General features: G+C 48.3%; 2 protein-coding genes across 3 annotated transcripts; one reads left to right on the top strand and one right to left on the bottom strand.

The window, feature by feature from the left end:
• Positions 1-691: 691 nt before the first annotated feature.
• Positions 692-16,560, bottom strand: LOC102463199 (serine/arginine-rich splicing factor 7). Of its 2 annotated transcripts, none has more exons than XM_075925835.1 (9): positions 16,427-16,560; positions 12,917-13,097; positions 12,225-12,401; positions 11,285-11,359; positions 11,101-11,202; positions 10,467-10,520; positions 4,615-4,659; positions 3,952-3,987; positions 692-2,507 (listed from the first exon to the last, which is right to left on the bottom strand). In XM_075925835.1, exons 1-9 carry the CDS (start codon positions 16,452-16,454, stop codon positions 2,450-2,452), a joined length of 756 nt encoding a protein of 251 aa, XP_075781950.1. In that variant the 5' UTR covers positions 16,455-16,560; the 3' UTR covers positions 692-2,449. The 2 variants fall into 2 exon arrangements, 1 of the variants encoding a protein (XP_075781950.1); XR_012903072.1 differs by lacking the exon at positions 692-2,507 and adding an exon at positions 5,705-5,807.
• On the top strand, positions 16,542-25,164 carry GEMIN6 (gem nuclear organelle associated protein 6). The gene is made up of 3 exons (XM_075925837.1): positions 16,542-16,892; positions 23,514-23,659; positions 24,528-25,164. The coding sequence occupies exons 2-3, from the start codon at positions 23,532-23,534 to the stop codon at positions 24,901-24,903; spliced, it is 504 nt and encodes a 167-aa protein (XP_075781952.1). The 5' UTR covers positions 16,542-16,892; positions 23,514-23,531; the 3' UTR covers positions 24,904-25,164.
• Positions 25,165-27,059: the final 1,895 nt, after the last annotated feature.

Below are 27,059 nucleotides of genomic sequence, written 5' to 3'. Positions count from 1 at the left end.
AGCATCTGCTTATCCACTGTGACCCCAGATCTTTGCTTCCGAGGAGAGTCTGCACTGCCCATGGCTGTCCCCTTCTCTGCCTTACCACAGCAGGGGACCGCCAGCCTACATATAAGCTAGTCCCTCATGTAGTCCCAGGACCGTTTAGTGTGCACCACACTGTTCCAGCCGAAGGAAGTGCAACACTACTAGCTGACTATGTCTAGACTGGCATGATTTTCCGCAAATGCTTTTAACTGAAAAGTTTTCCGTTAAAAGCATTTGCAGAAAAGAGCGTCTAGATTGGCACGGATGCTTTTCCGCAAAAGCACTTTTTGTGGAAAAGCGTCCGTGCCAATCTAGACGCACTTTTCCGCAAAAAAGCCCTGATCGCCATTTTCGCAATCGGGGCTTTTTTGCTCAAAACAAATCTGAGCTGTCTACACTGGCCCTTTTGTGCAAAAGCTCTGCGCAAAAGGACTTTTGCCCGAACGGGAGCAGCATAGTATTTCCACAAGAAGCACTGATTTCTTACATGAGATCGTCAGTGTTCTTGCAGAAATTCAAGCGGCCAGTGTAGACAGCTGGCAAGTTTTTCCGTAAAAGCAGCTGCTTTTGCGGAAAAAACTGGCCAGTCTAGACACAGCCTCTCTGTTTTCTAGGTTGTTCTGGAGGTGTAGAGAGACAGACGAGATGAGATGTACCAGGACAGTGATTTTAGACTGCAGGTTTATTGTGGAGTAGGTTGTCTTAGCAGTACAGAAGAAGAAAGTGCTTGTTAAATACAGTAGCATCATTTCATGTGGCACTTTTACTAGATTTACTGTAAAACTGCTAGACAATGGACTGTGTATATTGATGAGTGTCATCCTAAGCAATGATTTCTGGGTATATTTGCTGAATTATTCCAGGAGAATCATACAATGTTGTTATTTCTTGTTCCCCATTTTGCAGTCTTGTTTTATGGACATTAGCAGAATATCAATCACAGCATAATTAGAAATGGGAGCCGATGCTTCTGTTGCTAAGCAACAATGCACTGAATGTAAAACCAGACCCCAGAAAAATCAAGAATAGGCATCAAAGCTGGTAGGAAAGTGGCCAGTCCACTCAAGAAATAAAGCTGCCAAGTGAAATATCTTCAGAACGTGGGAGACTACTTAGAAGCTCTAACATCTCTCTGACAGAAGAGGCTCCTAACATTAAATGAAAAATCCGTTATCTGAAAATTGTGGGTTACCCAAAATTTGCCTTTTGGTCCAAAAGATTGTTTTGCTATTTAAGGTACCACATTAATAACTTTTTGTTTTTAAAAGCTTGTAAACTTATAATCTGTCATTAGCCAGTTCATTAGAGCCCAAACAAGTCTGCTCTTTCAAATTTAGTGGCTGTTAAAAAAAAACCAAACAGTTCTCCGTAAATGCTGAAACTGACACCTAGCAACATGATATAAAATAGTCCAGATTAAAAAAATAGCACTTTTTAATATCTATTAAAAAGGGTGCTGGCATCTAACACTATTTTTGCCAACCAGGTAAGACCTATGGATAGCCAGTCTCTGTTTCAATATGAAATGCCACATTTTCATGCAGCTCCTAGCTACAGACCAACGGGCTTCAGGGAGTTTCACAAAAGATTCATTTTAAGCTCTTCAATCACATATTGCTGTGTGCACTACAGAATTTATCTTACTAATATCTAAACAGGTTTTCTCTACCAGCATACAGGCTGCTCTATGATAGCAATGTGTTGCAAAACAGTTTGCAACTGCACAAGTTCAGTCAGTTTTTCCTCAGATTAAACTAAGTGACCCTAAATGGGTTGTGGAGGGGGAAAAAAAGCATTATAGCTACCTTCTCTCTCAGAACACAAACTGTTATTGAAAGACAACCTGCAATGCAAATACTATGCTTGTGCCCTACCAAAACATTTACTTTTGGTAAACAAGTTTTATGCATTAGAAATTTGTACTTTCTCTACACTGGAAGTTTACAATGAACAGAGATCTCATGCAAATGCTGTCACAGGAAGTTATGGCAACTGAGCTATCAAGGATTTTAGCCAGTGTTTAAAATTTTGTTAGATAAGTTCACATTACTAGAGACTATTTCAAATCAACTGGGAAGAAGAATATGATTGATTTAGGATAGACTAGTTTTTTTTAAGCAGAGCACCACAAGGAGTTTTATAGTTAGAATCACACATTTTATTTGAATGTGTGAATAAAAAAGTGTCAGTAAGAGAGGCCCACATTTTCAGATCACAGGGTGTTAAATATGTACAACAAAGCAAGTTGTGCACTAGTCTACTGATATAACTTAGATTTAAAAAGATCCAGATCCATACCAACTGCTATCTGATTGAAATACCTTTCTAGAACTAAGCCCTTACCATTTACAAAGACACCACAAAATCCCTTATAATAATGTAAACAAAATAACATTCTTCCTGGAAGGTTAACTTTGAAATTTCAGCCCATTCTTTCAGGACTTGCACTCCTCCTTCGCGGGCTTCCTGATGGTGAACGACTGGAAGTGGAAAGAAAACAGCTGTCAGTTGGAGTAACTTTAGTATTGATCGGGAACCACAGGTTCACCACCACCCTGGATATTTAACATCCTTAAGTCTGGCACCCTTGGGACCTGAGTGGTGCCAAACCAGAGAATTTGCTGAACCCTGAAAGGACAATATTGTCCAGCAACATCACCAACACTCCCACTGCTCACTGGGCTCTTACAAGACACTTGGGGTAAGTTAGAGCTAAGTATCAGCACAGAGCACTGAGAGCCAGGACTGGTGGCTGTAAACATTATGGGACCGTGAGACATTTGGCCACCCCCATTGTAAGTAGCCACCCACTAAAATCATGCCAGACCATGGATGTTGCTAGACCAAAGAGTGCCAGATGCTCAACCTGTAGTGGCATTTTAAAGTTTTATTAATACATCATTTAAGATTTGAAAGCCTTTTCTAAAGTCCAAAAATAGGAAAAAAAGAATGCTACACGCAGGGCCTCAGTGTGGCAGGTCACAAGCCACTCGAGCTCCTGTGCACTCCTCAGGAGATTTTTGCCAAGCTTGGAAGAATTGTCTCCCAGTGTTCAGAAAAGATACTTAGGCAAATTAATGGAGAATGGTTCTAAATGGCTCAGACTAAAACTGAAAAAACAAAGCAAGTGATTAATCACATAAAATACAGAGGAGTTCTAGTAAGAACTGATCTGGACTACAAAAGGGAAATGTAGAGAATTTTACCTTGCTATTACCATGAAGGAACAGCAGACTGTATAGCTGTTTTTTAAGAGAGAGCCATCAGCAAGGATGAGAGCGGTTTGAGTCCATTCAACCGGATGGGTGTTTGTTAAGAAGTCTTTAGTTTGTGTTTTGCTTCACACATTTCATCGGCAACCAGCTTTACTCTGGGCCATTTTCATTTTCCTCTATGCTTAGAATTATTCAGATCTTTCCTCTGGCTACAAACATCCCTTGAGAAACTAGGTTCAGTACTTCTGAAAAAGGTTTAGCTGTAAGCCCACTGCACCTTCTACAAAGTCAGTCAGTCTCTGTGTCACTGGAGTTTTTAAAAGAGGCTGTTTAAAATGGATTCTCCCTGTGTCTTTCTGACCATAAGTTTAATGTGATTTTGCTTATCCTCTTGCATAGAACTCAGTTCAATGAAGCCTTTGCAGAGGAGGGAAATCCTACAGCAACAGCACAAGAAAAGCTTTTCATAGTACACCATGTTCCCGCTTTCTTGGGAGCAGTTTACCTCTAGGCGCCTCACTTTAATAATCAGTGTCACATGCATTGAGGAAGCCCACTCCACCCAAAATATTCCTTTTAGTGCTTTCAGTGAGCTACAGGGAAAAGCTCTGGTAATCTCAGTACTGGCAAATGCTGACTTTTCAGTAGTGATGACCATAGAGGCTAATGCTGTAACACCAGCGGTCTTTAGTAGCGAGATTCTACTTACCTTCTTTTTGGAGAGGGGGATCTGGACTTTGATCGGCTATAAAACAGAAAGAAATAATAAGTGACAAAACTTCATACAGTTGCATTACAACAAAACAATTTTGCCCATAACCTTAAAACAGAATCTCTGAGGCAGCACTTCACATAGGTGTTACTGACGTGCAAAATCTTTTAAAGGGTCTTGCAGGGCCATCACAGTAGTCCCCCCATCTTTACCACATCTGCAGCAAATCCTTTTATGTGTGTTAAGAACAATATTAAATGTTGTGGTAATATTAAATGTTAATGTTGTGTTTATGTATCACAACAATTCTATGATAAGAGGTGGAGGAGGAGAACAAGTTGATTCAGTACTGTGGTGAAAACTAAATAGGTAGAACAAAAAATGGGGTAGGGAAATACCCCTCCCCCTCGCCCGCTTCCCTCCCCCCTACATACTCATTCACCTGCAAAGAAATTATTTTCTAGATAGAATTATGTTTCAAGTAAAAAATTCACTAAATATTCATGACCTTTGAAGTAAAAATCCCAAGTAATAACCCTTAGCAATAACACCCTTCAAACAGAAGTGAAATAATGGTCCAAGCAAAGGGCTTTTTGAGTCACAACAAAACAGCTCTGACATCTAAAAGATCTAGTGCAGGATTCAGCATTACGAGCTCACCTTTTAGCAGGCGAGCCAGATTTAGATCTACCATGGGACCCAGACCTACAATGGAAGAGAAATATCGCTCAGCAAGGCACCAGTGGGATGCATGTACAGTGAGGTTACCTAAATCAGGGATAATGGAGGGCTAGTGACTCACAGGTAGAAATCCACCTGTGAGAGGGGCTTTGGCAGTTACACTTCAGAAGACAGCTTTTTAATTCAATGCCACACATGCTAAATATTACTTGAGACAGTTCACATGCATATATTCTCCAATCAAAGAAAGCTATGACTAGTATTTTCATAAACACAATTGCATACTGTATTCAAGACTCCACTGGGATGGATGACTTCCACCCGAAAACCAAGCTGTTTTCCAGTCAGTGCTCTCTTGCAACTGAACAATCATCATTTCAATGTTAACTCTTTAGCCATTTTAAATCTTCAACCTTGGTTAAAAGTGTCTGCTGAAAGTGGGACAAATTTTTTAGGTACAGAAAGTTAACTGTTCTGAAAAGTCTTCCGAAGATTTCAGTATTACTGATGTTACTCATGAAAGTAGATGAATTTTCTAGATTGTTTCATCAACAGGGAGTATTTTAATTTTCTAGTATTCAGACCTTTCCTCAACTATTTCAGAATCTCATAAGCTTCAAATATGGTCAGGATTGTGATTGCTATGTTTAGATAAACCTTGAACTAGTATATTGAACTCAGCAGAACTCATTGATTCCGTGTCTTCATCCTTTAATGTCCATTCTAAACCAAGAACATAGTTACTTTGAAACAGATACAGCCTTAGCCAAGTGACACTGCTGTACCTCAGTTCTAATGTTAATTCTTGTAAAACAACCTTGAGTTCTTGATCAAGTCACTGTGATCAAGAAATTCACAGTCTTCTTTCCTTACCAGCTTATCACCCAAATGTTGCTCCGTTGCTTTTGCACAGAGCTTCTTGAAACACAAGACAATGTGTCCAATTAGTTTAGCAAGATAATTCATGAATACAGTAAGCCACACTCTGAGCTTCACTGGAGTAGAAGTTGTCACTGTCAGGTATTTTCAAAAGCAGAATCCTTGTAACAAGACACTGATAATTCCTTACTTGTAAAAATCTCCAGTAGTGTCAGCAGTTCGTTTTGCATTCCATCTCCTCTGATGCTCATCTTGTAGTGACTGCTGACCATTCCCAGGAGCATGCAGCAATACTCATGTAATGAAATATGCCAGCATGTTTTCAAGTCAGATACAATTAGCTCACTCATATTCATTTGAGTTTCATTTCTCCTATTTCTGCAGAATGGCACACTGGTGCCATTTTCTTGGCTCAGAAAATATTTCAACAAAAAGAATTAGTATGAGACCAGTGCTTCCTTAATATAACCACAACAGCAAAAAAGTTCTCCTGCTGCGTGATGTTGTGGTCTTTTAAAACTAGCAGCAGGGTGGGAAAGTTTAACTGGCTGTAAATAAGGATGTTAAGTAGTGGGTAAATGACTAATCGTGTACTCAATACAATTCGTCGTTAAGGTCCCGCTGCAACTCTGCAGTTTAAACGTAATAGGAGCTGGGAATGCAGGCAACCTGGTTCCTGCTATATTTAAACTGCAGAGCCATAGTGGGGATAGGCCTGGGACCCAACGTGAGCTGGGATGGCTTCAGTTCCAGCTCACGCTGGGTCCCCAATGACTGTGGCTCTGCCTTTTAAATGTAATAAAAGCCACCTGGCTCTTACTACATTTAAATGGCAGCGCCACTGTGCCTCTGCCTCTCCTGCCGCCGCACTGTAACAGCTCTAATGCCAAGCCTTTCCTTTGTTCTTCTGTAAAGAAGCAAGATGACTCATCTGCTTACTTGAAAGTCTAACAGTGGCTATTATCAACCCTGCACAGTGAACAATATCCATGTTTGGTTACTTTTCAGTAACTTGAGTCCTGAAATCTTTGTGACTATGGCCACATAACTGCATTCTTACAATGAAACAGATAGGCCATGAACTAGCTTTATGTTTAAATGGGAATTCTAGGTGTAAAATCTGACAAACTGCTGACTCAGTGAAAACAATCCCAGTGCCGAAATTCAATAGCCAATGGTATGCAGGGTTATTCAAAGATCTCCCTTGCTGACACAAGATGAGCCAGAATAGTTGTTCTCTGCACATCGCAGGCATGTGCCAATTAAAGTCTGGGCAGATGCAATGAAGATGAAAGAATGGCCAAGTGAAGAAGTGAACTTGGAGGAACAAGCGTTCAGGCTCACTGTGGCACTCAGGGGTAACAGAATGAGAGCCCACCTGAACAGTAAGAGAAAGCACACAAGGCAGGGCTTCTCACCGTACTTCCTCCCAAATCTTACTGCACTCAGCTCAGTATTTCTCCTCTCTTACCCACTGCCACCTCCTCTGCTTCTTCCACTTAGGGATTCATCGCACCTGCCCCACCACCAAGCAGGGCTTCCCCTGCTCTTCATCTTCCCCAAGGAAGTTCTTACTTTCCCTCATACTTATAACAGGGATCCCATCTCTTGCCATCACTAGTACCAGTCTTGTCCTCCCCTCCCGGTAGGGGGCTTTCCCTCTAGGCATGCCCCACCCCAAACAGCAGGAACTACTGCTGCTGCTAGAAGAAATGGAAGGGATGCAACTAGGAGAGAGCTCTTTCATTCTACAGCCCTTCAAGACAGGGAACAAATCTCACAGATGTGGACAAGAGCAGAGAATGGAACAGCACCATCCATAAGGTTCAGACACCCAAATTTTAATTCTGTCTTTGCATAACAGAGAGCAGATCACCTGGTCCACGACTGTCAGCTATGCTGCCCATCACACAGCTTAGACCTTCTTGTGACAGAAGTATTAATGAGAATTCAGGCATGCAACATTTTACACACAATTCTTTAAATCTGGTTTGAGACATTTAATTCCTGTAATACATTCTATACAAAGCAATCCTCCATACTATTGAGCTATCTTCCAGTCATTGGGTACAGAAGCTGATTTAAAGGATAGGTTACAAACCACAGCTAATAGTTCTGCAATTTCACTTTTGAGTTCTTCCAGAACTCTTCAGTGAATGCCATCTGGTCCCAGTGACTTGTTACTGTTAAGTTTATCAATTTGTTCCAAAACCTCATCTAATGGCATCTCAATCTGGGACAATTCCTCAGATATGTCACCTAAAAAGAATGGCTCAGTTTTGGGGATCTCCTTAACATCCTCAGCCGTGAAGACCGAAACAAAGAATTCATGTGGTTTCTCCGCAATGACACTTTATTGTCTTTGAGTGCTCCTTTAGCATCTCCATCATCCAGGGGCCCCACTGGTTGTTTAGCCAGCTTCCTGCTTCTGCTATTACTATTTAAGTTTTTAGCTAGCTGCTCTTCATACTACTTTTTGCTTTTCTCATTAAAATTTACACTTCATTTGACAGAGTTTATGCTCCTTTCTATTTTCCTCACTAGGATTTAACTTCCACTTCTTGAATGATGCCTTTTTATCTCTGGGTGTGTCTAGACTACATGGCTCCGTTGACGGAGCCATGTAAAGTAGTTTACTTGACAGTCAATGAAGCGGGGATTTAAATAATCCCTGCTTCATTAAAATAAAAATGGCCACTGCACTGTGCCGACAATCAGCTGATCCGGCACAGCGCGGCAGTCTAGACGCGGATCGGTTGACAAGGGAAGCCTTTGTTGACCGATCTGTGTGGATAAATCCCTGTGATATTATACTTTATATTAAGATCTTGTCCTTTTAGATCTATCTTTGTTAAGTTTTCTTATAGAATCTCTGGAACATTTCTCCTATAACTTTGTATTAAGACATGTAGATCTTGTAGGAGAGGAATGTCTTTTGAGCTCTCTCCTTTCCTTGATTGTCCTGTTGAAATGAATGAGGTGTGAATGGAGAATGAAAGGTGAGCACCTCCAGCAGCAGTTGCAAGGGTGGAGAAGGTCTGGGAGCCAGATCTAAGACAATACCTGTAAAGTGAGCTCATTGAGAAAATTGGACACACAGACGCCTTGGGAGTCAAACAGCAAGTGCCTGCCCTTGGAAGCTCTCTCTTTGAATCAGCATTAAGAAAGGTGAGGTGATGACTAATCGGCTGCATGAGAGGGATAAATAGGAGGCATCTTGCAGAGGGACCCCGGGTTTTCGTCTTGTCAACATGGGAACATCAATTCCGATCTGCAGAAGCCCAGCTCCACCCCTCCCCCATCTAACTCACCTGGCCAGTGCAGTTAGCGGGAGCAACTTTTGGTAACAACAAGATGGAGTGTGTGTGCGTGAGTGTGTGTGAGAGAGTGAATGAGTGTAATGTATCGTATGCATATGATAAATATTGATTGATCTATGTATGTTCAATAATGTGGAGTGTTGCTTTATCCCCCTGAAAAAGATCCCGGGTGCTTCTTTTAATCACAACATCCATGTCTAGACTGCCGCGCTGTGCCGGATCAGCTGATTGTCAGTACAGTGCGATGGCCATTTTTATTTTAATGAAGCAGGGATTATTTAAATCCCCGCTTCATTGACTATGTTGAGTAAACTACTTTACATGGCTCCGTTGACGGAGCCATGTAGTCTAGACACACCCTCTCACTGCTTCTTTTACTTGGTGGTTAAGCCACGGTGGCACTTTTTTGGCTCTCATACTGTGTTTTTTAATTTGGGGTATATATTTAAATTGGGCCTCTATTATGGTGTCTTTGAAAAGTTTCCATGCAGTTTACCGGGATTTTACTTTAGTTACTGTAGCTTTTAATTTCTGTTTAATTAATCTCCTCACTTTTGTGTAGTTTCCCTTTCTGAAATTAAATGCCACAGTGTTGGGGTACTGAAGTGTTTTCCCACCACAGGGATGTTAAATTTTATTACATTATGGTCACTATTTCCAAGCAGTCCACTTATATTTACTTCTTGAACCAGATCCTGCACTCCTCTTAAAACTAAATTAAGAACTGTCTCTCCCTTTGTGGGTTTCAGAACCAGCTGCTCCAAGAAGCAGTCATTTAAGGTATCAAGAAATTTTATTTCTGTATCCCGTCCTGAGGTGACGTGTACCCAGTCAACATGGGGATAGTTGAAATCCCCCACTATTATTGAGTTTTATATTTAGATAGCCTCTCTAAATCTCCCTTAGCATTTCAGTCACTTTCACTGTCCTGATCAGATGGTCGATAATATATCCCTACCGCTATATTATTATTATTAGCGCATGGAATTACTACCCTAAAGATTCTATGGAACATTTTGGTTCATGTAAGATTTTTACTTCATTTGATTCTACATTTTCTTTCACGTGTAGTGCCATTCCCTCACCAGTACGACCTGTTCTGTCCTTCCGATATATTTTGTACCCTGGACAGACTGTGTCCCATTGATTGTCCTCACTCCACCGAGTTTCTGTGATGCCTATTATATCAATATCCTTCTTTAATATGAGGCACTCTAGTTCACCCATCTTATTATTTAGACGTCTTGCATTTGTGTATAAACACTTTAAAAATGTGTTCCTATTTATCTGTCTGCTATTTTCTGATGTATTACTCTTTCTCATTTGATTGTTTCTCATCTGATCTTAACTATACTTTATCATCTTCCATCCTTTCCTCCTGACTAGAGCATAGGGCATCTCTATTTATTGACCCTCCCCAAAGAGATGTCTCTGTCCAACCCATGTGCTTCTCCGCACCCATGGGCTTTTCCCCAGCCCTTAGTTTAAAAACTGCTTTACAACATGTGGCCATCTGGCCAGTCTGAGTGTGGCTAGTTGGCTATAGTAGTAGCCACTTTAGTGGCTACTGCTTCAGAACTGGTTGGACACCACACAGTTAGTTGCTTTAATCAATCCTGTCAAAGATCTTACCTGCTTCTTGGCCACGTAACAGACCTTGATCTTGATCGTGATCTGGATCTAGATCTAGGTTTTAAAAGATACTAATAAAAATCAATCCAGTGCAAGCAGAAAGTATTAAGATGATTATAGCAGCTTATCAAAGTAGCCTTGTTGCTGACTGATACTAAGATATCTGTGAAGATCACAGAACCTACAGAGTGCATAGGACAATCCGAACAGACACCTATATTACACAGAATAAGGCTATAGCTTTCACTTTGTATCCCAAAAGCTCAGTGCTTGCCTACATGGTGGGGTAATGAACTGCATGTTATTGTGTCTGCATAGTCTGTTTTGGTTTAAAATGGCACCAGTCTACCCAGACCAATTAATGCTCCATAGAAGTCACACTGTGGTAGTGCACATTTCTGCTGTGTAAACAAGCCCTCAACCAATTCTTTTTACACTATCTAATTTAGCTCAAGAAGAAATCAAGTTAATGCCCATAGCCCGTTTGAGGAAATTAGAGTTTGGTTTGGAGGGTTGTCGGTGCCTTTCAGAATCTGCTCTGCAAGCGTGCAAAGGGTACACTTCCCACAAATAGGCTCTGAATCCACAACCTCCATAGAAACATTATCTAGTAGTCCTTGTGCATAACAATTACCTTGATCGTTTTAAAGAGCCTGATCGGGACCTGCGGGGAGAGGCAGATCTAGATCTACGAGGAGAGACAGATCTGGATCTGCGAAGGGAAGCTGACCTGGATCTGGGGAAATTTTAAAAATATAATGATGTGTAATGTTTGATTTATCTTAAAAAATGGAAGCACAAGGCAGTCTGAAACTCACCTCCTTCCACGGCTTCGGCTGCGTGACCGAGAATACCTTCTTCCTCTGGACCTTGAATGAGATCTAGACCGCGACCTAATGTTAGGTTGGAAAAAGTAAGTATTAGAAAAGAATCTTAAGCTATTACTGCACGTGAGCCTCTGCCGAAGTCAAAATTTCAGACAACTAATAGTTAGTGTCTGTCACTTGGAAAAACTCAGGGCCTATTTGCTTTGAGTATTTTTACTACCTAGGAAAGATGTTAAGCTGAATTACATTTTAGAATTACATTATAATATAAAACACTGTAATGCGTATTTAAAATAAACCTTGCAAGTTTGCAGGTCGACCCTCTTTGGCCCAAGGTCTAGCAGATCTAGACGATCTAGAAGTATCTATAGCCGATCGCTGCATCTAGGTGTTCTCTTCAATCTAACGACGATCAAACTGACAGCCAAATGAGCCAGGGTGAGGCTTGATTGACGCAAGAAGATTTTTCTAGGTGGGAATGTGGTCAATCTGGTGTTCCTCTTTCTAAACCGGAGGGGGGCCCCAATTGAAAGCCAAATTTACTGTTACGGCGATCACCGTCTCAAATTTTCTGCCCTTTAAGAATAAGGTGAAGCTAGGTGTAGATGGCTCGAGGGGATCTGGCCTCTTATGCTGATCACCTCAAGGTCTAGGAGAATCTTAATTGTCGGATTTTGCAAGGCGCCTCAGCATGATATCTTAAGGCTCGTGACATTCTGAATCAAGGCGACTGACTCAAACGAAGAAACCTGAAAGGTTTTGACCAGGTTGATTATTAATATATTAACATTGAATATGAAATAACAAATTGTAATAAATATCTGTATAATTACAGCATTAAAGTTAAATTAAATTGGTATAACATTTTATGGCTAATGGCTGCACCAGTAACTGGTGAAAAAAAGAACCAATCACTCCTTTCACACAATACCTGCTCCGCCTTCGTCGACTATAACGATGACAGTCATAAGCATAATGGCCTTTCTCGCCACACTCATAACACCGGTCATTAGGATCAAATGGTCGCCGTGCGGGAGGTCTGTCATAGCGGGAGCGACGGGGCATGCCAGTTGACAGCTCAACCCTCACTCGGGAGCCACAAATCACCCTGTAATTTGATATATTCAAAATAGTCATTATTAATCTGGTATTTTCCCTTATCTAATACCTATTAAATAAGAAAGCCAGTCTCTAAAGAACCACTAAAATGTGAAACCCCCGTTGTTGTTAAAGAGCTATAGCTTTTAAGACCTAACACTTAGGTCAACCTAGCTACATTGCTCTGTGGTGTGAAAAAAACCTGTACCAGTCCTTTTGTAGAAACAGGAGGTTGATGGAAGCCTGGTCACTTGAGGTTTGTACTGTATAGGAAATGGTGTCCCGACTCTCTGTTTCTCTGGAGGTGGATGACGGGAGGGATCACGTGAGGATTACCTGTTGTGATCCCTCCCTCTGGGGCATCTGGCATTGGCCACTGTCGGCAGACAGGACACTGGGCTGGATGGGCCATTGGTCTGACCCAGGATGACCGTTCTTATGTTCTACTACAGTGATGAAGATGCTTGCAGCGCAGTCACAACCTTAGTAAGAGTTAAGGGCTCCAGAAATGCAACACATTCGTACTTTCCATCCAAACCTCGAACTGCATCTTCAGCATCTCTTGGGTCTTCAAATTCTACAAAGGCAAATCCCGGAGGATTTCTTGCTATCCACACTGTGCGCAGGGGACCATAGTAGCTGAATGCTCGCTCCAGTTCGCCCTTTCCGGCCCCAGTGCCCAGGTTTCCCACATACACCTTGGTCTCTGCAAAAGCAAGCCACATTGTCACTGAATGACTGAGTAGCTCACAAATGTAATGTTATTGCTATTGGTACTATTTGCTACTGGGAGCAGTTACTAACTCCTCGGTGTTCTTTTTTTGCTTCGCTATCACACTTTGGTCTCTGCCTTTCCCATACTTCCTGCCCAGGTAGCAAACTGTGACAGGAGACAAACCTGTGACAGCTTACTACTTCTCACCTTCCTGAAATGTGGGGAGGACATATGGAGCGGATGCGGTGAGAGGCTCTGGGGGAAATGGCTGAACACATTTTGCGCACAAATGAACAATTAGCAGACTGACTGCTCCGGACAGATCAGGCCCCAGATGATGCTGTGCGTTTGACTCTAGACCAGTTCCCAGACTATGGGTGGGTGGTGACCTGAGCTTCCCAGGGCAATCATTAGACTTACTACTAGGTCTCAAGGCTGAAGCTCCACCTCCAGCCTCACCTGGGGCAGGCTCAGGCTGTGGGTCCTTCTGTACCCCACCCAGGATGGTGGGGCACAGGCTCCATCGCCTTCCTGGGGTCATGTAGTGACAGAAGGGGTTACAGTGCAGTGAAGTTTGAGAACCCTGCTCTAGACGGTGCTGTGCATTTGAAGGATTTCTTTTAAACTTGCATTGCATTACACAAAGTTGTTGCTATCTGTTCATGAATCCATTTGCTAGAGTGTGCAAAGGGACTCTCTGGATTAGCGATGTTGGATATCATGTAATTGATTAGTCATGCAACTGCATGAAATCTTAGCGGTTACACGACTATTCTCAGCCAATGTACTCCTGGCCCCACCGTAGGGGAGCCCCCTGCCACTCCACGTTGCTGCCTATCAGAGGCAGCAGCGTGGGGTGGCAGGCAGGAGCTGATGCACCAGGGAGCCAGTTTAAAAACCATCGCCCTGTGCAGATCAGCTACCTGCTGTCCCACTGCCTCTCACACAGAGGCAGCAGCGCAGGGTGGCAGCAGCCCCTCTCCATGGGGAGCTCAGAGCCCACAAGGACAGAGGCTGCTTAGTCGGGGGAAGAGGGAGGTGGCACTATGGAGCTGGTGCTGGGGGGAACCAGCTTTTAAGATGGCTCCCCCCAGCACTGGCTCCTGCCCGCCCCCCCTCACTGCCTCTGAAAGCTGACTCTCATGCATATCGGCTCCTGCCTGCCTAGGGTTGCCAGATGGTTTAACAAAAAATATCACACACACACACACCTCGGCAAAAAAAACCCCACTCCCCCCCCACACACACACTGGGAAAAAATTCTGTCAAGGAAAAAAAAAAGGGAGGAGACCAAAGTTGTTCACCAAAAGGTGCACCACTCCCTCCAGTTTGGGACCACACACTAAACCCCGATGCACCCACCCCTCCCCCTGAGCCAGGCCCCCCAGTCTCCCCATCCCAATGCACTCACCCCTACCTCAGATCCAGGCCCCGCTAGTGCCGCACTATCCCAATGCACTCACCCCTGCCTCAGAGCCAGCCCCCCCCCCAACATCCCCCCATCCCAGTGCACTCCCTCTTCCCTCTGAGGCAGGCATCCCCAGCATAGGGAGCCTCCGCACCAATCAAATCTCCCCCCTTCCCTCCTGCAGAGCCAGGCACGGCAAAACAATCTGACTTTTAAAGTGGGTGCTTCTGCTGCCTGGCCCTGCTTGCAGTGTGTAGAGGGAGGCATCACATGACCAGCTCCCAGTCTCTGCTGGTCATGTGGGCCAGAGAAGTGTGTGCTCTGTTCCCAGCCCAGCCTAGCGCCCTCCTGCCACCTGTTCACTAGACTCTGCCATTCTCCTCACTCCGCTGCCCCTGCCAGATGTGGCAGGGGAACATTGTCCCCACGGGGCTTCTGTCCCAGGGGAACGGGAAATACTGGACATTACACATATCCGGTATTTCCTGGTTTTTTTAAGCAATGGAGCCCGCCAATACAGGACCATCCGGGCGAAAACTGGACACCTGGCAACCCTAAGCCTTCCCCCCATACCCTACACACTGCTACCTCTCTAGCAGAGCCAGCATTGCAAGGTGGGGGGTGGGGCAGGCAATTCAGTGCTCTTGGGGAGCCTGCTTAAATCCAGCTCTTCACAGGCATCAGCTCCCACTCCCCCTCTCATCCTTTCTGCCTCTGATACAGAGGCATGGGGGAGGATACATGTAATCAATAAGATTAACCAATAATCCCAGGCTTATCGGTTAATCATGTAGTCAACTACATGTTGACATCCCTACACTGGATAGCGGTCATAAGCATCCAACCAGAGATGGAATTGCTCTGCTCCAAAAACCAGGAACACCTATCACTCTAATCATAGTGTGATGCAAGCAAGCAGTATCTCACTTAAAATGTGTATTACTATATACTTAAAGGGTTTTCTTTAAGTCAATGGGATATGGAGCACCTTTCATATGAGAAGAGGTTAATAAGACTGGAAAAGAGTCTAAGAGAGACTATGACAGAGGTCTATAAAATCATGAGTGATGTGGAGAAATAAAGTCTTATTTACTCCTCATAACACAAGAACTAGGGCTCATGACATGAAAGTAATAGGCAGCAGATTTAAAACAAAGGAGTGTCTTTCCACACTACAGGCAACTGTGGAACTCCTCGCCACAGGATGTGGTGAAGGTCAAGTCTGTACCAGGGTTCAAAGAGGAAGGTAGCCAGGATGTACAGAGAGGCTGTCACTGGGGGTGGGGGAGGCAGTTATTTTTGACCAGGCAGCACTGCACATATTTTTGAAGTGGCCCTGAGCTGGCCCGGAAGGGGCGGGGCTTCAGGCAGAAGGGGAGGGGCCCGGACACTTCCCTGCTTTCCCCTGATTGGCCCCGCCTTCACGCCCCACCTGGCGGTTCCCTCTAGACTCCCTCCAAGGAGAGGGGGCCGGAAGTCCCTCGCTCCCTGCCCCGCCCGGCCTGCGAGAGCAGCAAGGCCCCCGTGGGCGGACCCATCGCTGGGGGCCGGACGCGGCCGTGTGGCCACCCCTGCGCTAGGTGGCGCTCGGCGCTGCCGGCGGGGCGGGGCGGTCTAGCTGCCAGACGGGAGGCAGCGCATGCGCACAGCCGGCGCCCAATAGCCACACCCCCGAGGCGCCGCCATCTTTGTTGACAGCGCCTCCGTCCCAGGCATCGGCCCTTCCCTGCGGCCCCCCCCCCCGCGCTCCCGCCGCAGCCCCGCCCCGCTCGGGGAGCCGCGGCCCAGGCCCTGCGCGCGCCCGACCGGCCCAAAATGGCGCTGCCCCCCGCGAGCCCCGACAGGCCGCTCCCCTGCGCCCCGACGAGCGGCAAGCGGCGGCCCCTGCGCGCCCAGCCCGGCCCGCACCCACCGCCTCCATAGCGCCCGTAGCGAGACATCGCCTCGGCTCCGGCTGCAGCTCCGCGCCAGGCCCGTCGCGCGCATGCGCGCGGGACCCTTCCCCAGCTCTGCGCTTGGGCCGATGTAAAGCGGGAAGTGGAAGTGTGGTTTCTATAGCAACGCGGAGCGGCGCCTCAGGCCTACTTCCGCCGCGCACCCAGAACTTCCGGTGGGCGGGGCCGCAATGTGCGTGGCACCCCCCCGCTGGTCTCCTTTGCTCACCACATCTGCGGCGGGGCCCGCGTGAACCGTTACCCCCCCCCCCAACGGCTGCTCCCGCCCCTGCGGCTCGCGCGTGTCTCCGCGACGGGAACGGGGCCTTCCCCGGGCGCCCGAGCTCGGTCCCCGGCCCCGCGCTGTTCGGACGGGCGGCCCGTGAGCCCGGGGAGCAGGAGCCTCGCGTGCCCGCCGGGCCCTCGCCAGCGGCGGCGGAGTCGGTGAGTGGGAGCCGGGCCTGGCTCAGCGCCGCCGGGGGGGAGCGGGGTTCGCCAGTGGACACAGCTGAGCCGCATGCGCTGGGCTGGGGGGGGCCGCTGCTGGCCGGGGGGGGGGAGCGGGGTTCGCCAGTGGACACAGCTGAGCCGCATGCGCTGGGCTGGGGGGGCCCACTGCTGGCCGGGGGGGGGGAGCGGGGTTCGCCAGTGGACACAGCTGAGCCGCATGCGCTGGGCTGGGGGGGGCCGCTGCTGGCCGGGGGGGGGGAGCGGGGTTCGCCAGGGGACACAGCTGAGCCGCATGCGCTGGGCTGGGGGGGGCCGCTGCTGGCCGGGGGGGGGGAGCGGGGTTCGCCAGTGGACACAGCTGAGCCGCATGCGCTGGGCTGGGGGCCTGCTGCTGGCCGGGGGGGGGGGGGGAGCGGGGTTCGCCAGTGGACACAGCTGAGCCGCATGCGCTGGGCTGGGGGGGGCCGCTGCTGGCCGGGGGGGGGGGGGGAGCGGGGTTCGCCAGTGGACACAGCTGAGCCGCATGCGCTGGGCTGGGGGGGGCCGCTGCTGGCCGGGGGGGGGGGGGGAGCGGGGTTCGCCAGTGGACACAGCTGAGCCGCATGCGCTGGGCTGGGGGGGGCCGCTGCTGGCCGGGGGGGGGGGGGGAGCAGGGTTCGCCAGTGGACACAGCTGAGCCGCATGCGCTGGGCTGGGGGCCTGCTGCTGGCCGGGGGGGGGGGGGAGCGGGGTTCGCCAGTGGACACAGCTGAGCCGCATGCGCTGGGCTGGGGGGGGCCGCTGCTGGCCGGGGGGGGGGGGGAGCGGGGTTCGCCAGTGGACACAGCTGAGCCGCATGCGCTGGGCTGGGGGGGGCCGCTGCTGGCCGGGGGGGGGGGGGGAGCGGGGTTCGCCAGTGGACACAGCTGAGCCGCATGCGCTGGGCTGGGGGCCTGCTGCTGGCCGGGGGGGGGGGGAGCGGGGTTCGCCAGTGGACACAGCTGAGCCGCATGCGCTGGGCTGGGGGCCTGCTGCTGGCCGGGGGGGGGGGGGAGCAGGGTTCGCCAGTGGACACAGCTGAGCCGCATGCGCTGGGCTGGGGGCCCACTGCTGGCCGGGGGGGGGGGGGAGCAGGGTTCGCCAGTGGACACAGCTGAGCCGCATGCGCTGGGCTGGGGGCCTGCTGCTGGCCGGGGGGGGGGGGGGGGGAGCGGGGTTCGCCAGTGGACACAGCTGAGCCGCATGCGCTGGGCTGGGGGCCTGCTGCTGGCCGGGGGGGGGGGGGGGGAGCAGGGTTCGCCAGTGGACACAGCTGAGCCGCATGCGCTGGGCTGGGGGCCTGCTGCTGGCCGGGGGGGGGGGGGGAGCGGGGTTCGCCAGTGGACACAGCTGAGCCGCATGCGCTGGGCTGGGGGCCCACTGCTGGCCGGGGGGGGGGGGGGGAGCGGGGTTCGCCAGTGGACACAGCTGAGCCGCATGCGCTGGGCTGGGGGCCTGCTGCTGGCCGGGGGGGGGGGGGAGCGGGGTTCGCCAGTGGACACAGCTGAGCCGCATGCGCTGGGCTGGGGCCCTGCTGCTGGCCGGGGGGGAGCAGGGTTCGCCAGTGGACACAGCTGAGCCGCATGCGCTGGGCTGGGGGCCCGCTGCTGGTTGGGGGGGGAGGAGGGTTCCCCAGTGGACACAGCTGAGCCGCATGCGCTGGGGGGGGCCCGCTGCTGGCCGGGGGGGGGAGCAGGGTTCGCCAGTGGACACAGCTGAGCCGCATGCGCTGGGCTGGGGGCCCGCTGCTGGTTGGGGGGGGAGGAGGGTTCCCCAGTGGACACAGCTGAGCCGCATGCGCTGGGCTGGGGGCCCACTGCTGGCCGGGGGGGGGGGGGGGGGAGCAGGGTTCGCCAGTGGACACAGCTGAGCCGCATGCGCTGGGCTGGGGGCCCGCTGCTGGTTGGGGGGGGAGGAGGGTTCCCCAGTGGACACAGCTGAGCCGCATGCGCTGGGGGGGGCCCGCTGCTGGCCGGGGGGGGGAGCAGGGTTCGCCAGTGGACACAGCTGAGCCGCATGCGCTGGGCTGGGGGCCCGCTGCTGGTTGGGGGGGGAGGAGGGTTCCCCAGTGGACACAGCTGAGCCGCATGCGCTGGGCTGGGGGCCCACTGCTGGCCGGGGGGGGGGGGGGGGGAGCAGGGTTCGCCAGTGGACACAGCTGAGCCGCATGCGCTGGGCTGGGGGCCCGCTGCTGGTTGGGGGGGGAGGAGGGTTCCCCAGTGGACACAGCTGAGCCGCATGCGCTGGGGGGGGCCCGCTGCTGGCCGGGGGGGGGAGCAGGGTTCGCCAGTGGACACAGCTGAGCCGCATGCGCTGGGCTGGGAGGGGGAGCAGGGTTCCCCAGTGGACACTGCTGAGCCACATGCTCTGGGCTTGGACCCTGTGTACAGCTCCGAGCTGCCTTGTGTTTGCACCCTGAGTAACCCTCATCCGCGCATGACTGAGGGGCTTAGACTGCAGTGCACATTGCATGGCAGGGACACTCTTCTTCTGTACAGTATCGAGCGCACCCGGAGCAAGGCACTTTGCACGCTGGATACTAAAGCAGTGGTTCTGAAAACCGGAGAGGGAACTGCAGGCTTCCGGAGCCAGATACAGGGGTCTAGGAAGTGCAGGGCTGTTCCTGTCTGCTGGTGCTTTCCTCCCCCAATACAGTGGGCAGGACCTGGCATAGACATGGTAGACTCCCAGTTCTTCCTGTCTCTGCACAGTGAAGAAATTATGGATGTTAAATAGCAGTTAGTAAGTGAATCGTAAGCGATGAAATTTCCATTGACTACTGGATTCAATGATAATGGGGGCGCGCTGTGGCTCTGCATTTTTAAATGCTGTAAGAGGTGCCAGGCTGTTGTTACAATTAAAAAGCAGAGGACTGTGTCCCCCACTGCGCCTTTGCCTTCCCTATCCCCCTTCGGAGACGATGCTTGGGGGAGCCAGCTTTTAAGCCAGCTCCCCCCAGGACTGGCTTCTCCTCCCCCTCTTGCTGCCTCTGATACAGAGGCGAGGGTGTGTGTGTGTGTGTGGAGTGATTAGTTGAGTAATGACTCGAATACCCAATAAGAAAGAGTCTTTATTTCCCTCTTCCACTGCCAGTCAGTTTGCATGGAGGGGCCCTGGAGAAAGGAGATGTTCTCCTGCCCCAACCTAGAAACAGAAGCAGTTCTGCTGCTGCTGACCAATGTCCTTGGCGCGTCTTAAGGCAGATTGTGCATCTCAGCTCTGTACCACCCAGGGTAGGCACAAGAATGATGTCATAAGAACATCAGAGTGGCTAGACTGGGCCAGACCAAGGGTCCATCTAGCCCAGGATCCTGTTTGCTGACAGTGGTCAGTGCCAGGTCCTTCAAAGTGAGGGAGTGAACAGAGCAGGGAATCCTCAGGTGACCCATCCATGTCGTCACATCAGCTATCACAGGAGGCTGGAAGCAAGAGCACTGCCCGCAGCAGCCAGAGTGACCTGGCCCAAAGGGCAATCAAATGCCCACTGCAAACTGAAAATTCCCCCACTGTTGTTGAGTTTTTATTTTGATAGCCTCTCTAATCTCCCTTAGCATTTCATAGTCACTATCACTGTCCTGGGCAGGTGGTTGATAATATATTCCTACTGCTATAGTCTTGTTATTGGAGTGTGGAATTACTACCATAGAGATTCTATGGAACATTTTGGCTCATTTTAAGATTTTTACTTCATTTGATTCTACATTTTCTTTCACATATAGTGGCATTCCCCTACCAGCACAACCTGTTCCGTCCTTCCGATATGTTTTGTACCCTCGTATGACTGTGTCCCATTGATTGTCCTTATTCCACCAAGTTTCTGTGATGCCTATTATATCAATATCCTCCTTTGAAACTAGGCACTCTAGTTCACCCATTTTTTTTATTTAGACTTCTAGCATTCCTATATAAGCACTTCAAAAATTTGTCACTATTTATCTGTCTGCCAAATGAAGTGTAAAAATACAATAGGAAAAGCCAAAAAGGAGTTTGAAGAACAGCTAGCCAAAAACTCAAAGTAATAGCAAAATGTTTAAGTACATCAGAAGCAAGAAGCTAGCTGAACAACCATTGGGGCCCTTGGATAATCGAGATGCTAAAGGAGCACTAAAAGATGATAAAGTCACTGCAGAGAAGCTAAATGAATTCTGTGCTTCAGACTTCACGGCTGAGGATATTGAGGAGATTCCTAAACCTGAGCGATTCATTTTAGGTGAAAAATCTGAGGAATTGTCCCAGACTGAGGTGTCATTAGAGGAAGTTTTGGAACAAATTGATAAACTTAACAGTAACAAGTCACCGGGACCAGAGGGCATTCACCCAAGAGTTCTGAAAGAACTCAAATGTGAAATTGCAGAACTATTTACTGTGGTTTGTAACCTATCCTTTAAATCTGCTTCTGTACCTAATGGCTGCATCTAGACTGGCATGATTTTCTGCAAATGCTTTTAATGGAAAAGTTTTTCCGTTAAAAGCATTTGTGGAAAAGAGTGTCTAGATTGGCACGGACGCTTTTGCGCAAAATCACTTTCTGTGGAAAAGCGTCCGTGCCAATCTAGATGTGGTTTTGCGCAAGAAAGCCCCGATCGCCATTTTCACCATCGGGGCTTTTTTGCGCAAAATGGTTCTCAGTTGTCTATGCTGGCCCTCTTGCGCAAAAGCATTTGTGCAAGAGGGCTTTTTCCTGAACAGGAGAGTCGTATTTGCGGAAGAACACTGACAATCTTACATTAGATCGTCAGTGTTCTTGCGCAAATTCAAAGCGGACAGTGTAGACAGCGGGCAAGTTTTTCCGCAAAAGCACCTGCTTTTGCGGAAAAACTTGTCAATCTAGACTCAGCCCACGACTGGAAGATAGCTAACATGATGCCAATATTTAAAAAGAGCTCAAGAGGTGATCCTGGCAATTACAGACCAATAAGTCTAATGTCAGTAGTACCGGGCAAGTTAGTTGAGACTATAGTAAAGAATAACATTGTCAGACAAATAGATGAACATAATATGTTGGGGGGAAGTCAACATGGTTTCTGTAAAAGAAATCCTGCCTTACTAATCTGCTAGAGTTCTTTGAGGGGGTCAACAAACGTGGACAAGGAGGGTCTAGTGGATATAGTGTACTTAGATTTCCAGAAAGCCTTTGACAAGGTCCCTCACCAAAAGCTCTTATACAAAGTAAGTTGTCATGGGATATGAGGGAAGGTCCTTTCGTGGATTGATAACTGGTTAAAAGATAGGAAACAAAGGGTAGGAATAAACGGTAACTTTCCCTAATGGAGAGAGGTAACTAGTGGGATCCCCCCAGGGTCCGTATTAGGAAAAATCCTATTCAACTTATTTATAAATGACCTGGAGAAAGGGTTAAACAGGGAGGTGGCAGAATTTGTAGATAATATTAAAGTGCTCAAAATAGTTAAGACCAAAGCAGACTGTGAAGATCTTTAAAAAGATCTTACCAAACTAAGTGATTGGGGAACAAAATGGCAATCAAAATTTAATGATAAATGTAAAATAATGCACATTGGAAAAAATAATCTCAACTATACATACAAAATGATGGGGACTAATTTAGCTGCGACTACTCGAGAGATCTTGGAATCATTGTGGATAGTTCTCTGAAAACATCCATTCGGTGTGCAGTAGCTGTCAAAAAGGCAAACAGAATGTTTGGAATCATTAACAAAGAGATAGAGAACAAGATAATATCTTATTGCCTCTATAAAGCCATGGTATGCCCACATCTTGAATACTGTGTACAGATGTGGTTTCCTCATCTCAAAAAAGCTCCATTAGCATTGGAAAAGTTTCAGAAAGGGTCAACAAAAACTATTAGGGGTTTGGAATGGGTCCCATATGAAGAGAGATTAAAAAGACTTGGACTTTTCATCTTAGAAAAGAGGAGAATAAGGGGGGATATGATAGAAGTCTAGAAAATCGTGACTGGTATGGAAAAAGTGAATAAAGTAATCAGAAAAGTTATTTACTTATTCCCACAATATAAGAACTAAGGATCAGCAGGTTTAAAACAAACAAAAGGGAGTTTTTCTTTATGCAGTGCACAGTCAACCCTGTAGAGCTCCTTGCCAGAGGATCAGAGGGGTAGCCGTGATAGTCTGAATCTGCAAAAGCGACGAGGAGTCCTGTGGCACCTTATAGACTAACTGAAGTGTAGGAGCATAAACTTTTGTGGGCAAAGACCCACTTCGTCAGATGCATGCATCTGATGAAGTGGGTCTTTGCCCACGAAAGCTTATGCTCCTACACTTCAGTTAGTCTATAAGGTGCCACAGGACTCCTCGTCGCTTTTGCCAGAGGATGTTGTGAAGACTAGGACTGTAACAGGGTTCAAAAAAGAGCTAGATAGATTAATGGAGGTTAGGTCCATCAATGGCTATTAGCCAGGATAGGTAAAATGGTGCCCCTACCTTCTGTCTGGAAATGGATGACAGGAGAGGGATCGTGTGAGGTTTACCTGTTGTGAGCCTTCCTTCTAGGGCATCTGTATTGGCCATTGTCGGCAGACAGGATAGTGGGCTAGATAGACCTTTGGTCTGACCCACTGTGGCTGTTCTTATGTTCTCATGTACACTGTTTGCTTTTTAGGTTCAGTGAGTGGGCAGTATGAGTGACTGGCAGAGGAAAAACCCTTTGGACTGGCAGACGTACGTGAACAAAGAAGTAAAAGTCACAGCTGCTGAGAAACATGAATACAAAGGATGGGTCTTAACAATTGACCCAGTTTCTGCGAAGTAAGTACAAACTTGTGATTCACTCATAACGAAGAGAATGGTGATTTGACAGGGAAAGACTGAAGAAGCTCACCTGGAGCAAACATGTTTGGTGCAGAAATGGCGTATGGACGTGGATCCATAATTCTGTATCTGGGCTACCTGGTGAGGCAGGAGTGAGAGAGGGGAGGAGTCATGAGGATCATTCATATGATTTCTAATGGTCATTTTCCTTGCGAGACAGGGCTTGGGGGACAGATGGAACCCAGGAGCTAGGTTGATCTTGTTAACAGCGAGTCTTCCAGGGGAAATGAGACCTGATTTTTCCAGTGCAGAAACAACCGCCCCACAAAAAGCATTCTGGCACCTTTTATATCACGAACAGACAGAATCTCCCCTCTTTTGCAAACACCTTAACGGGATAAGTTGACTACATGTCACTGCATGGTAATTACAGTGGGGAATTCTAGCTTCTGGCTTTCAACATTCAAGTTGTTAAAAATGAGGGTATAATAATCCTGGGCACTCAGGAACCCTGTGTCAAGTTTGCACTTGCAGCCTGTCTCTAGAATATTTGATTTCCCAACCCTAGCTTTGTTGTATGAGTGTTCTTGTTTTGCATGGAATATTCTGCCATGCACTGCATAGCGTGTATATGCAAATAGACCATAGGGGAGGGCCAAGATTTTCAAAAACAGGTGTCTGAATTTTGCCTGATTGTGTCATGATTTTAAAGTGACTTCTAATGAGAACTCCAATTTCGGCAAACTGGTTATGTATTTATGAGCTACATTCTAAACACCCATTTTTGAACAACGTAACTTAGATTTCTCACTCTCTTTTCCTACTTAATGACTTTTATGGAATGGTCTGTGCTCTTTCTTGGCAGTATTGTTCTAGTGAAGCTCCTGGAGGATGGAAAAGTTTCTGTCTCCGCCATCTTGGGTCATGCTGTACAGACAGTTGAAATAGTGAATGAGGGGGATGATGAAGTGAAGGAGCGGCTTGCTCGCCTATTCATGCCGGAGGAGAGCAAAGCTTTTGGCCATGAAGAACTGGAGAAGAGGAAGAGCAGCCTGAAGACTTGGCTGGAGTCCAATCACATCCCTGTCACAGAACAAGGCGAGTCACAAAGAACACTGTGTGTGGCCGGTGTCTTAACTGTCGACCCGCCATACGGGCCAGAAGACTGCAGCAGCTCCAATGAAATTATTCTGTCCAGAGTCCAGAGCTTGATCCAAGGCCATCTTGCAGCACAGCAGTAATGGACAAGTGGGCAGACACTGCTTGTCTAAAACTCTTCTGTTTCACACGGGGAGATGCCTTTCCCCTTCAGTTAGGAGCTGTTCTCTGGTCCTGGTCGACCTGCTCTTCGGTGACAGGAGTGAGGGTGCTGTTGTGCGTTAGCTGCTCCGGCTCGTTCTGTTTGTGAGGGACTAGATGGTGGAACCACTGTAGAGCTGGAAGCAGGGAGGGTTTGTGCTACCTACTATAATGTTATCAAAATCGCTATTTGGTACAAATGACATGTTAGTCTGTGGAATCCTTCTTCTTTATCTAAAACCACTGTCTCATGGGACACTTGTCTGCCTGGCAGAGTCCCTCACTTCTGTGTCCACCTCTAATTGCTCTCTTCCTACCTGTGGATTCCTACACGTAGGTGGAGTACATTCTGAGGAGGAGAGGACAGTCATACGCACGACTTGGCTTGCTTGGAAAGCCGGTGCCAGTCAAACAAAAGGTGAATTAATACAGCCACATGCAGAATTATACCTCACTGGACATGGGATGCAGGCCATCCCTGCAGAAAGTTGTGCCTCTGAGAAGGATTTAGGGGTCATAGCGCACAAGCAACCCAACATCAGCTTCAAGGGCAATTCTGTGGCAAAGAGGGCTACTGTGACCCTTGGATGTGTAAATAGGGCAGTGAGTAGGAGGGGGGAGTTGATTGTACCTCTGCATGTGGCACGGAGGAGACCAATAGTGGAGAACTATGTCTAGTTGGGTTCAAGTTTTTAAAAAGTTAAAAAAATTGGAGAGGGTGCAGAAGGGCCCCAAAACAGAACTCAGGTTGGAGAAAATGCTGTCCAATAAGAGACTCCAAGAGGCCAATTTGTCTAGTTTATCTAAAAGAAGACTGAGGTTATGTCTTCTGTTCCTGGGGAAGTTCTGCACCACTCCTGCACAGAACTGATAACCTGTGCAGGTTTCTTTGCTTCCCTGCAGAAAAAAGCCTTCCTGGAAGTGAAGGGGAAGCTGCAGGAGCAGTCAGGCACCACTCCCTGGCAGTGCAGCTGCATCCTCTCAGGCACCTGTAGCATCCGGCAGAAGGATAAATCCCCTCTAGCAGGGATTCCCACCCTGAGCTAGAATCAGCTGTTAGGCCCAGCCGGGCTGGAGGCAGGAGGGGAGGGGACTTCCTCTTCCCTTGAAAGGAGTGACTGGGACTGTCAGCCCCAACCCAGAAACTTCCCCTGGAAGCAAGAAGCTCAGCAACTTCTCTTGCTTCCAACCCCCATCACACCTTATCTCTCCCCAGAGCTGCTCCCCTAACTCTCTTGCATCTGGACCTCCCATACCTCAACATCCCTGCCAAGTCGCCCCTGTCCTTCTAGATCCCTCATGACCCAAACCTGAGCCCCCACATCCAGACCCCTCCACTGACACCCACAAACCCAGACCCCTCTGCTGAGTCCCAACCAACTTCAGCCATCAGTCCCTGAAGAGTCCCACTGCCCCTGCACATGAAACCCTGCTGATAAGCCTCTGTGCATCCAGATCCCCCCCACACCGAGACTCCTCCCCTGTGCCACCTGCACCCAGATTGGCTAACAGAGAGCCCTTCACACTGGGATCTTGCCTGGTTGAGCCTGCCTACCCCATCCTGTGCATCTGCCAGAAGGACATGGCCCTATGCGAGGATGTTCCTGGGGCAGGCACAGGCCTCGTGTCAGGGATGGATGCAGGGTGTAGCCTCGCTGCTGAGTCCATGTCCTGGGGGTGGGGAGGCTGCACCGGGATCTTCCACCTTTGTGCAGCCAGGGACTGGTGCATTTATTTATCAACAAATAAAACTTGCACCCAGAGTGTCTGGGTTTATTCTGCAAGTAAAACTTGCAGGATTTTAAAATACCTTGTGCAGAACTTTCAAGTTTTTGGCACAGAATGCCCTCTGGAGTCGTCATGGCAATGTTAGCCCAGGCTCTCACCCAGATAATGCCCTGACCTGCCTCCCATTCTCTCTCTCTCACACACGCCCACCCACACACCCCTTTTACCTCAGCTGAGGCCAAGTCTATACTGGCAGAGAAAAATTGATGCAAGGTACACAACTCCGGCTACATGAATTGTGTAGCTTGCACTGACCCGCAGTGGGTGGCAAACAGGAGAAGTGTGCCCATCAACTTGCCTCATTCCGTGT

Source organism: Pelodiscus sinensis, chromosome 3 (genome assembly GCF_049634645.1).
Source record: "Pelodiscus sinensis isolate JC-2024 chromosome 3, ASM4963464v1, whole genome shotgun sequence".
NCBI lineage: Eukaryota > Metazoa > Chordata > Testudines > Trionychidae > Pelodiscus > Pelodiscus sinensis.
Note: the sequence above shows the minus strand (reverse complement) of the source record. Positions and strands in the feature narration are given on the sequence as shown.